The sequence below is a fragment of the Chaetodon trifascialis genome, chromosome 13, assembly GCF_039877785.1.
Source record: "Chaetodon trifascialis isolate fChaTrf1 chromosome 13, fChaTrf1.hap1, whole genome shotgun sequence".
Lineage (NCBI taxonomy): Eukaryota > Metazoa > Chordata > Actinopteri > Chaetodontiformes > Chaetodontidae > Chaetodon > Chaetodon trifascialis.
In genome coordinates, this window is record NC_092068.1 from 1,540,057 (window position 1) to 1,552,953 (window position 12,897).

At 38.6% G+C, this 12,897-nt stretch overlaps 2 protein-coding genes across 2 annotated transcripts in view; one reads left to right on the top strand and one right to left on the bottom strand.

The window, feature by feature from the left end:
* vps8 (VPS8 subunit of CORVET complex) overlaps window positions 1–12,897 on the top strand; it is a 171,908-nt gene that overhangs the window by 45,528 nt on the left and 113,483 nt on the right. The window lies entirely within an intron of this gene.
* LOC139341470 (DELTA-sagatoxin-Srs1a-like) lies at window positions 69–1,092 on the bottom strand. Its single transcript, XM_070978016.1, has 2 exons — window positions 1,025–1,092; window positions 69–495 (listed from the first exon to the last, which is right to left on the bottom strand). The coding sequence occupies exons 1-2, from the start codon at window positions 1,090–1,092 to the stop codon at window positions 69–71; spliced, it is 495 nt and encodes a 164-aa protein (XP_070834117.1).

Below are 12,897 nucleotides of genomic sequence, written 5' to 3' on the forward strand. Positions count from 1 at the left end.
TTACTGTGATCATCTCATATGCTTATATGATCCTACTGTTCTACAGAAGAGTAGGATCTTCTTTTGACTTAGTACATGCCAATATCGCTGATATCCACTTTCAAGACTGCTTCACCTGAGTCTGACATGACGGCACTAACAATAACATAATCGCCCTCATAAGAAATGCAACAGCCATCAGCCTTTGCTCTTACAAAATTATTTTCACTTGCATTATACATAATATCATAAAGATTATAGTCGCAGTTGTTTCCTCTGTCAAAGATCCCCACAGCAAACCAGTTTGAGTAGAGGTTTCGGTCAAAGGGTACAGAGAACATGATAGCCATGACATGGTTGTAGTCATTCAGGTTGTTGTTGAAAAGGTCATAGGTGAAGACACCAACTGCTCCAGTCGCAGCACCGGTGGTCTTGTTGAACAGTGCGCTGGCAGTGGAGCATGGACCCACTATAGGTGACAGAGGGACCTCACAACAGCCACTCTCAATGAACACCCTGAACACAGAGACACAGTATATCAGGCTGGTTCTTGGAGAAATCTTTTTTCCAAATCATTCCATAGATATTAGATTTGTAAGTATTTTTTTGGTTCGCCCTCCAGGCATGTGAAGACACCCACAAGCAATCAAAACCATGTGTTGCAAAACCATTATACATTAATGGTACATGCCTGTTATAGATTATGCCACATGGCCACAACTATGTAGACAGTTGAACGTTCCACTCGTATTGAGATAAAATGTCATTCTTAAGTGTCAGATTGCTAAGCTCTTGGCAATAGTAGCAATGTACTGAAATCAAAGAAAACCAAGAAGCCAAGGAAAACACACACAAACCCACACAGTCCACGGTGTACTTTTTTTTTTTTATCATACAGACTAGTCTGCATTGTTGCAAAAATGTGTAAGGGCAGTATTTGTGATTGTAAAAAATTACGAAATACTACCACTACATCCAGGGAACACTTTAAGCCAGATACTGTCGCTACATCCAGAAAAAGAGAAGACCAAAAGCAGCTAATAACCTTGGATTGCAGAGTGTGTAGCTGCCAGAGTTGTTGTTAATCTCAACATAACAGTTGCGATGTGGCATTGTGATGAGGTCTGGAGTGGCCACAGGGAAAGAGGATGGCTGTGAACAAGAGACAAGCAGTATCATTTGAGTTCATTCAGCATCCCTGAAGCACAGTTATTCAAACTCTTCTATGCTCTGCTGATTCATGATTCATGTGTGTTTGTCAGTTAGAGCATGACAGCCACTAAAGTCACTAAAGTCTGAGCTTTTCAGTTGGCTGACTGATGGCTTTAGGGAGACAGAATGCAAGAGTGTAAGTTACAAACTTTGTGCTCTTATGATGACAAATAAGGTTATTGTTAGCTATTAATGAAGACCTTGAAAAAACAATGGCTGGCAGAGAAATCTATCCAGGAAAACCAGGCTTGTCTCAAACCTCCAATTCCCATCACTCACTGGGGTAAGCCGACTGTAACCTGGTTACTTAAGTATGTGCATGTCAAGGCACTGATAGCTGGAAAAGCACAGTTATCAGCTGTTGGATGTAAAACCAAGTAATGATGGCCGTGATTCACTTATCAAGGTACACCAGTAGGCCATGGCAGAGAGTCAGCATACATCATCCCAGGGCCCTCGTACTTGCACATGTAACTGAAATTTTGCCAAGTTCAGATGTCACATAAATTGGCTGAATAGATACACTATACTTACAGGCTTCATGTGAACCAAAATCATTATATTTAGGAACATTTTATTAGGTGGAATTTTAAATTTTTCCCTGAATTCAAAATTGACTGAATAGTTTTCATTAGTGAAATTAATGAATTCATTAATCAGAGACCTCCTGTCCCTGACTAAGATGAAAAGTTGTTGAGATGAAACAGACCAGCAATCACATCAATCCATGACTTATTGAACTTGAGTCACCTTCCCAGTATCACATGAAGTGCAAACAGTGCTGGAGTCTGGATCTGGAAGCACCCTATCGCCTCAGGAGCTCAGCCAAGTGAGAAGGTGACAGAAAGTGAATTATATGCAATGGCCTAGCTTGGCAAAAAAAAATACAATAGGTTGGTATTGGGACCCACTGTTTCCGAGGGAAGAAAGATTGAGTGTTTAGTAGTGTAAAGAGAGAAACTGTGTTTGATTATATATGATCTTGACTTTACTTGAGTCTGAAACATGATTAGACATAGTTCAACAAATGTGTCATTGTCATGGCTAAACCAAAGTGTTCAATTCAGTAGTAAAAGTCAAGTACTGTGGTTTCAAACACATTATGAAACAGAAAATAACAAAACACTTACTATTTTAACAAGCAAGTATAGATGTACCTAAACAGACTGCATGACTGAATATATTCCTTTTTCTATTTGATCTCATCTTAGTTTTCATTAATTTTATGAACGGTTATGTACTTAAGTGTAGCTGTATTGTTGTAATCATAAGTTGTAATTTTTCAGCATATTATTTGCCCTTATTTTGTATGGTAATTAGAATCATTTATTAATATTGTTTATAGCTATAGCGTTTTGTTATTTGGCTGTGTTGTATTAAGATAATCTGCTTTGTGTGAAGTGAATCTCATGATACTTTAAACAATAGTGGCAATATCAGCCTTTACTAATAATTGAATAGATGAGCAAGAATCACTAATGACTAAAGTGTAAATGTCACATATTATTCAAATCAAGGGGTACTTACCTATTTATGATCTGCGGAGTAAAAAAATAAATCAAAAGCAGTAAATCAAGAACAGTTGCTGGTCCAGGTTTCACACAGAATGTGATGAAGTCACATTGCAAATGAGCTGCACACACACTGGGTTTTATTGACTCTGATAATCAGGACCTTTAGGCACCAGTTGACTGCCTCCTTTATCTCTTGTCCAGTATCAGCTCCTACCTCTGTTCCCGGACCTCTCGCCACTTTATCACCATGACGGGATTGGATTAGACTTATTGCATCAATGTGTGCTTTTGTTTTCACCTTTAACAGAAAAAAAAAAAAAAAACTTTTAAGGGTATGCATCATTTGTACTGGGCAGACGTAAGGAGGATAAAGACTCATTGCTCTGCCCTGCTCACAGGTTAATGCTACAAAACAGATTATAAGGAGAGGCAACAATTAATTCCCTGTGTGCAGAAAAACAAACATTACTGTATGTTCTTCCACAACAACAAAATTATGTGAGTGATTTCATTCTTGTGGTCTTTGACCACATATCAGTGTTCTGAATTAAATTTGTGGGCTTGTTTTAGTTAGTAGTTAAAGGGAAGAAAAGTATTAACATCAATTTTAAAATTGTTCTTTCAAATAGTTTTGTTTATAACTTAAAGAATTTGATGAAAGGTTTTGATCAGTACATAAGGGAGAAAAAAAAGTTGGCCTTTATGAATTTAGGAGGTGATTGTAGTAGCACTACAGGAGTCATAGTGGTGTCATGTATCAGTTTAGCTACCATTACATCATTACTGTAGTAGTAAAAAAAAAAAGAAGAAGAAGAAAAAATAAACTTACATGCACAAACTGGATGCTTGTTTAGAGCTCTGGTACATTCTCTGTTCCAGTAGCACAAATTTCTGCTGCTGCAAATACTACTCATATGACTGATGTGACAGCTGATAGAGAATATTTTAAAAAGACTAATGCTTTTATTGGTACTACTAACTACTACCATTATCTTGACTCCAATAATACCAGTAAAATTGTTACTGGTGTAGGTAACAGTTGTAGTCCCAGCATTAGTTGAAATGGTATTTTTGTCCAGTGTACAGTATTCACTGTTTATAGTTAGATTGAATTTATTTATAGAACTAAACTGAAACCAAATAATTGCCAGAACTGTTAGATCTTTTTCATAAATATACAAACAAATAAATGGTTTGTGTAGAGGTGAAGAAGGGGCAGTTATTCAAAATGGAGTAAGTATAAAATATGTTGCTTATTATTAATTGTATTTTTTAATTCAGATATACCAAGTCCAAAACTACATGATCAATGGCCTGCAATGCTGAGACAATGGTGCAGATATCAGTCTCCATGGTGAGCCACCAGAAATGTTTGAGGTGGGGCAGGATGTGGATGTTCACTCTGGGGTGGCATGCAAGAAACCAGAAGTATGCACCCTTTGGAGAGCCTAGGAACAAGCTAAAGCAGGAACAAATCGGCAGTCAGGTGGTCAGGTTGTATCTGCTGAGCCTCCCTTACCCTCCCTCCAGAGACAGACAGAAATGCAACCACAGTAACCGTGACAGTGGATGTAATAGTAGTAGTAGCAGTTGCAGTGGGTGTCAGGCAGGGCCATGGCAGGAGATGTAGCTGTAATCCACAATCCAGATTCAGCTACTATTCATGGGAACCTGCAAGATATAAAAAGCACAGAGACTCTGGAGAAGAAGCTAAATTAAGAACATGCTGTGGTAGGACATGAAAGCATGCACATTGAGAGGGAGAGAAGAACAGAGAAGGTCGGTGTATATTTGGCGACAAGCTAATCCTGTAGCAGTGTGACTAAGGGCTGGTCTGGGGCGAGCCTGAGCCAAGATTTGTCAAAAAGGAAAGTTTTAAGCCTACTCTTAAATGTAGAGACAGTGTCTGCCTCCCAGACAAAGACTGGAAGATGGTTCCACAGGAGAGGAGCTTGATAGCTAAATGCTCTGGCTGAGGCCAGGGTGGAGCACTTTCTCACCATAATGCTAATGAGTCTATTATGACAGTTGCAACCAAAATATGCTGCCTAGGATGCCAAAATCAGTCAGTAATCTGAGTAAGACAGTGTATGATGCCAGCTCTTGTTGGATTTACAATCATCCAGTGACTTGGGCGTTGTAAACACAACCACTCTGGAGTGCTTACATAGCTTCAGAGTGCTACACCAGCAAGACCCAGGGGCCTGCAGCGGACTCGCCTAGCAGCACAGGCCAACAGAGATCCAAGCAGAAGGGTTGTGAATGGAGGCATAAGCGTGACTGCCGAGGAGGGCTAACAGCTAAAATAAAAGCTAATCCCTACAAAACGCTGCTTCCATCCATCTTCCTCTCCAACATTCGCTCCATGGAGAACAAAATACATCATCTGCAGTTGGAACTAATCTCAAAACCAGAGATGAGGAACTGCTGCGCAATAATGCTGACAGAGACATGGATAAACTCATCAATTCTGGACAAAGCTGTTAGCATCGAGGGCCTAGCTACATTCCATGCCAATAGGAGCAGCAGTAATTCTGGGGGGTGGTTTGTGTATCTACATCAACTGCTGTAATAATGCTAAGCATGTCTCAAGCAATTGCTTACCGAACATTGAGCTTTTGACTGTACTCTGTAGACCAGGGGTGTCAAACTCATTTTAGCTCAGGGGCCACATGGAGGAAAATCTATTCCCGAGTGGACTGGTAAAACCATGGCATAATAACTTAAAAATAAAAACAACTTCAGATTCTTTTCTTTGTTTTAGTTTGGTCCAAAACAGTACAAGCAGATTCTGAAAATGTACACATCACAAATAATCCTCTTGACAAAACACTTCAACTTAGTTAAAAATTCTGAGGACAAAATTGGTACAATTTCAAGAACTTAGACTTTGTCTCAGTGTATCTACAAGGCATACAACTGTAAGTCACAGCCTATCTGGGATTAAACAAAATACAAACAACTCTTCTAGGTATCACATACCTCATTTGTCATTTCCACATCTTAATCCTGAGCTAACTCACCACACCATACAGACTGAAACTATTCAAGAGGGTTGAGTTACTCCCTGCCTTGTAGACATCCAGTGGACACATTTAGAACAGCAGTTTCTTTCATTGAAGAATTGCAGCTAATTTTTATACTTTGGAAAATCAAATCGACAGGCCAGATTAAACCCATTTGCGGGCATGATGCGGCTCGCGGCAATAAGTTTGACATACCTGCTGTAGACCATTCTACATCACTGCTGTGTATGTGCCCCCCCCCCCCCCCGCTAACACAAAGGAGGCTATGTGTGTTCTCTACCGGACTATCATTGAGTTGACATCCACTCACACTGAGGGCTTCTTCATTGCTGCTGGAGATTTTAACCAGGCCAATATGAAGACAGTTCTCCCACTTTTCCACCAGCATGTAGATTGTGCAACCAGGGGAGTGAACACACTAGACAAGGCCTACACAAACATCAAATATGCATTCAGAGCAGCCACCTGCCCCCACCTTGGCTCTTCAGACCATTTGTCCGTTATGCTAATTCCTGCATACGCTATACTAATTCCTGTATACAAGCCCCTGCTGATCAGAGAAAAACCATCAGTGAGGCAGGTCAGGGTGTGAGGAGGCCATAGAGGCACTACAGGACTGTTTTGAGGGCACTGACTGGGACATGTTGTGTAACAGCTTTTCCCCCCCAGGCCATCACTGACAGACTGCTGAACTCTAAATGAACATTTTTGGACCACTTCACACATGCACTTTAAAATATCCATCCATCCATTTTCTATGCCGCTTATCCCTTTCGGGGTTGCGGGGGGGCCTGTCAACGGGTGGGTACACCCGTACACATCTGCTGTTATTTTAACATACATACTAACACACACACACACATATATATTAGTGCTGTCATATATATTATGCATATATATTAGTGCTGTCAAAAATATCACATTATTAACGTGTTAAAGCAAATCAATTTTAACAGTGTCATTTTTATTATTTTATTGCGAGATTAACGCTCTTTGTGACCTAGTGAACTTGTATTTTTCATAAGCTGTGACCACTGCTAGTAACGTTAGAAAAACTACAGGATCCGATTGTAAACGGAAAATAAAACAATAGGCACACCCCACGCACGTATTTGGTCTTGCCTGCTCGCTAGCTGTAAAAAAGTAGGTTACCAGTTTGTGTGGATGCCAAGTGCGAAACGCCGAAATGGATGCAAACAAGATTCTGAATGGAAAGTTTAGTTTCAAAAAGTTGTCAGATGGGTTGACTGACAAGACCAAAGTTATCTGTGTGTATTGTCGGTGTGAGCTGAATTATCACCGTAGCACATCCAGTCTGAAATACCACTAGATGGCCAAACACACGGCGAATGTGAATTCTCTGCCGCCTGCTGGTCAAAACCAGGCGACAGTGGATAGCTTTCGGCAGGGTTGTTGAAGGGACTTTTTTGTAACCAAATATTTATTTTTTTTGTCATTTTGTTCATTGACAGTGTTAAATTTTGTGAGATTTTACTTCAAATGTGAATGACTGCTCAAAGTAAGAATGTTAGTGTGAAATATAACACTACACGTTGTTGTTTTCAATAAAAAAACATTTGCACAAAGCAGGCTTATCCACTTTTCCATGTTGATAGAAGTAGTAAATTAATTAATGGGACATTTAGAATAGATAGAAATGTGCGATTAATTTGTGATTAACCGCAAGTTAACTATGACACTAATGAGATTAATCGCAATTAAATATTTCAATTAATTGACAGCACTAATATACATATATATGAAATTTCAATTGCAACAGGCTCAGGGTTGGAAATATTGAAAAAGTATATATATATGTATGTACTCGTATGTATTTCATTCAGTGTACACTTGCTGTCTGCTGAATGACAATCAAGATTGTCTAAGGAGTCACATATTAATCATGACTGTTGAGGAATCTGTCAAGAGGCTGGAGTGAAATGGTGAGTTCAGAATTGACAAGGTTAGCCAGTTGCGCTTTAGATAGGACTGCACATTGCTTAGGGCAAGGGAAAGATAGCTGATATTTAGGGTCTATATGAGACCTGGCCATGGATGTGGTCAAGTTTGTCTTTCATCTGAAGGTAGGCAACAGCATCATACACACGCTTAGATGTGTCACAGAATGCATGTGTATGGGATTTTGTCAATGAGGGGCTTGGTTTCATGAAAGGAAAGGAAACTTGTCAGATTGAAGGACCCCCTCATTTCCAAAAAAAAATCTGTCGATGGGTGAAAAATCACCCAAACAAGAACTGTAAGACTCTCAGCTAGTTACAAAAAGTATTTACAAGCTGTGATACTTGCCAAAGGGGTGTTAGTAAGTACGGACCATGCAGGGCGGGCAAAATTTTGCTTCTGGACCAGTTCCGTTTTTGTTATTTTGAAACTGTAAAAGACGGAAATTAAAAAGTAATTGGTCTTAGTAGTTGTATTAAACAAATGTGTAATTTTTAACTTGATGCTTTTTCGAAAAACAGCTATTCACAGTAACAAGTTTGGCCAAGGGTCCTTAGACATTTTGCATGCCATTTAAGTTGTAAGAGAGCCATGTAGATTTAGTGATTTTGTCAAAATCCTTATTGGCGTTTATACAGATTATTATCATTCAGGTGTTTTAACACTCTTGCATAGACTAGCTTTCCCAACTCTGTATAAGCAAGGTAAAATAGAAATTGGCCCTTTGTGAAATAATGGTACCTTGGTGACTTTTAGGTCTCTTAGGACAATCCCATTTTTTGAAAAGACTGAGAGGGCATGATTTAGTGGCTCACTAATTTAATTTTAAAAGCTTGGCCTTGATTTCACCATGATATGCTATACAGAGCCTTTTTCTCATTAATTGATTGATAATGTTCCACATTGATTTTATGATACTGCCTCTTGAAACTTGTCTGAAAAAAAAAGAAGGGATATATATATGTGTGTGTGTGTGTGTGTGTGTGTGTGTGTGTGTGTGTGTGTGTGTGTGTGTGTGTAGTTTTCATATGTATCAGAATTGTGGAATTGTGGGGAGTTGGATTTAACAGAAATCTTCTTTTTTTTAGAGATTTTTTGCTTGGTAGATGGTTTTAATAATTAAGAGGAGAACCCGCAGTTTACCAACATCTTGGCCTTACTTGCACTCATACTCTCATACTCTAAAGGAAAGCATTTGTCGAATGTAAAGTTGAATATTTGTGAAAATGATTGGTATGCTAATTCAGCATTCTGTTCAGTGTTAGTTTCCCATGGAACATCCTCAGTCATGGACTTGAAATGTTCTGTATTCATTTCACTAGACTCTCAACAACTTGCTTTATCTTTTAGACATTCTTTGCATAGCATCAGTTGTTGAAGTTAAAATACAGAGAAGTGGTCTTATATATCTGTATGCACTATCTCTTAGTTGGATACATAATCAAAAGAATTTGTTGTATTTGTGAAATTTGTGAATTTGAAATATTGTCAGTTAGGGTGGCCACATCTCCATGCATTTCTGTGTCTCAGCTGAAGGAACCAGCTAAGGTTCAGTAAGATTCAGATATCCAAAAGTATTTGATTTTCAGTCCTAGTTCAAAGATTGTATAAAAGTAAAGCATTTATCAATTGCTCAGTGTTTTATTTTGCTTGCAAATCCATTGTCAGAGATGTTTTACTTCTTAACTTCTAGACTGTTGACTTCTTAACTCTTTGCATGAAAATTCTCACATAATATCAATGGTTGTACTGTAAATAGACCTCTTATTGGACTAACAATCTTAAAACCATCTCAAACGACGCTAAAAGTATCTTAACTTGAAAACAAAGTCATAGTACGAATTAATATGCCAAAAAAAAGGGAACAAATGAAAAACACAAGACAGCAGGCGCAACTGTTAACGATAATGAAGAAAACATGGTGGATCCAGAGGATGAGGACGGAAACGCTGAGGAGACAGGTAGCACGGATAATCCTGAAGACATGGCAAATCCCTCCACTATGGACATCATGAAGGCTATACAGTCATTCAGACATGATTTCCACACCGAAATGGAGGGTGTACTTTCAGCGATTAAAAACGTCCAATCCGACATTAAAGAATGCAGCGGTCGGATTGCTGAGGCAGAACAGCGCATTTCTACAGCTGAAGATGTGATTAGCACGCTACAAGGAACTGTAGAAACACTTGAAAAAAAGGCAAAACTTCTCGCCACCAAGGTAGACGACTTGGAGTGCAGGAGCCGGCACAATAACGTACGTATACTGGGCATACCTGAGAACGAGGAAGGCTCTGACCCCTGCTCTTACATGGAAAATTGGGTCACGGACAATTTGAACATGCCGCCTCCTGTTCTAGAGAGGGCCCATCGGTTAGCGAGCCAAAGGCCGGATTCTGCCCCGAGAGCTTTTATTGTGAAATGCCTGAACTACAAGGACAGAGAGAGCATCCTGCGAGCCGCAAGAGCGAAGAAAGAAGTGATGTACAAAAACAACAAAGTAAGGTTCCTCCCAGATTTGTCAGCAGATGTTTACAAACAACAAAGACAATACGACGCTGTGAGGAAAAAGCTGCGGGACAGAGGACTCTTTAACCATCAAATCATCTTCCCCACCAGGCTGCTGCTGACCAATGGAGAGCGCACAACTGTTTTTGACAAACCGGCGCAGGTGGACAAATACATCGGAGAGCTGGGAGATCCGGCATCTGGAGTCTAGTGAAAACTATTCCAGCGCTTAAAATATGACATGGTAGGTCATATTCTGTGTGGTCTTAGCACCATGCTGACTGAAGGGACTTGGATGTGACCAATGTTTCATTATAGACTTTATTTTGGTACATGTTATGTTTAAATCATATAACAATTTTTAAAGGCTAAAATAATTTGTTTTTCTCATCTTGAATTTTTTTTTTTTTTCACTTTTTTGTTCAATACACTTAATGTGTCACGCTATAAAATGAATATCACAGACATTGACAAAAGGCTATATCCTCATAAAGCCTAGGTTTCTGATAGTTTGCTTTTGAGTAATGTTACAGAATGAAAATTTAAGTTACTTGTTAAAGGCTATCTTAATTTGAGACATCACATTAAGTTTTTTTTTTTTTATCACATATATTCATATACAGTTTGAATCGTGCTACAATATAAGTATGAGGTGTGCTACAAAATTAGCTCTTTATGCTACTTGTTAAAGGTTAGCACTGAGAGAGAAAGTTTATCAAAGGAAAGGTTGTGGATTATATGTAAATCATTAAGCAACATGAGCAGGAGATTAAAGGAGAGGATAGAAGAATGGTTCCTCATTATGGTGTGGACCTGTTCCTAGTAGTAGATGGAAGTTGTTTAAGAAGGGTTGGGGATGGCCCATGTGTTTTAATTGGGCTTGTTCAGGTTTGGGTTGAGAAGTCTCTCTCTTAGTATATGATGGTACCCATTTACTTTATTATCCTTAATACCTTTCCGTTATATTCTACAATGTCAGAAACATAAAAGTTACAATTAATGGTAGATATCTTAATTGAATGTGTCTCATGGAACTGTAGAGGCCTACATAAAGTTATAAAAATAAAGCAGGTTATGAATAGGATAAACCAGCTCAAAGCCAAGATAGTATTTTTACAGGAAACGCACCTGCTGGCTAATGAGACAGCTAAGATAAAACATAGGTGGCCAGGGCGGGTCCTATCAGCTTCCTATTCTACTAATTCTAGAGGTGTAATGACATTAATACACAAGTCTATTCCACTACAAATTGAGGGGGTAATTGATGATCCTAATGGCAGATTTTTAATCATACAAGGTCGCCTTCTCTCTACACAAGTCAATTTAATCAATATATATGGACCTAACGATGATGTTAATTTCTTCAATGATTTATTTTTGAGAATTACAGCGTTGCCAGGTAAATATATTATTGCTGGGGATTTTAATTGTGTGTTGGATCCAAGAAAAGATAGATCTTTAGCTGTGGATAGCACTCATACAAGATCTAGGAAAGCCTTGCATTATTTTATAAAAGAATTGAACTTAATTGATATATGGAGACACCTGATCCCATCAAAGAAAGAATTCTCTTGTTATTCTAGTACACACAAAAGTTACTCTAGAATAGATTATTTTTTGGTATCAGCAGAACTCCTCTCGAACATTAGAGGTTGCCATTACAACAGCATAGTCATTTCAGACCATGCAGCTGTGTCTGTGATCTATGTGGAATCAAAGTTGATACATCAGTCACCCAAGTGGAGATTTCAACCAAAATGGATGCAGGATTCAAAGTTTCTACAATTCTTAGGTGAGCAAATTGATACTTATTTTGAGATTAACACATCCCAGACTTCTGCCACGATTAGGTGGGAAGCCTTCAAGGCATTTATTAGAGGCCAAATCATAAGCTATACAAGCAGGCGAAGTAGGGAAACGCAGGAAAAATTTAGGAATTTGGAATCCAAAATTAAAGTGCTTGAGGAAAAGGGGTTTCAGGAAGGACAAACTGAACAAGTCTCTAAACAATTACTGCTTCTTAGAACCCAATTCAACAAATTAACATCTGACAAAGCTGCTGCAAATTTAATGAGGCTCAAACAAAATTATTACGATCAAGGAGAAAAACCTGGTGGGCTCCTGGCATGGCGCATCAAGCAACAGCAAATAGAGAGAACAATAACTAACATAGAGGACGCAAATGGGAATGTTATAGTCGAACCCTTAGAAATTAATACAGCATTCAAAAAATTCTATGAAAACCTCTATAGGTCTGAGTATAATGTTGATGTTAATACCCAGACTAATTTCCTAGATAAACTTAATATTCCTAAAATCTCTGAGGAGAGTAAGAAAAATTTGAATAAACAACTAAGTTTACCTGAGATATCAGAGGCTATAGGTACCTTGAAGGCTGGGAAAACAGCAGGGCCAGATGGCCTTCCTATAGATTTATATATAACATTTCAAAGATAAATTGTTAACTCCTCTGTATGAAATGTATTTGGAATCCTACATCTAATTCAATGAGAGAGGCTCTGATTATCCTGCTTCCAAAACCAGGAAAAATCAATAATAAATGTGAAAATATGCGTCCTATAAGCCTAATAAATACAGACACTAAAATCCACAGCAAAATCTTGGCAAGGAGGCTGGAAAGCGTACTTTCAAGTATTGTCAGGGATGATCAAAATGGGTTCATAAAGGGAAGACAAGGG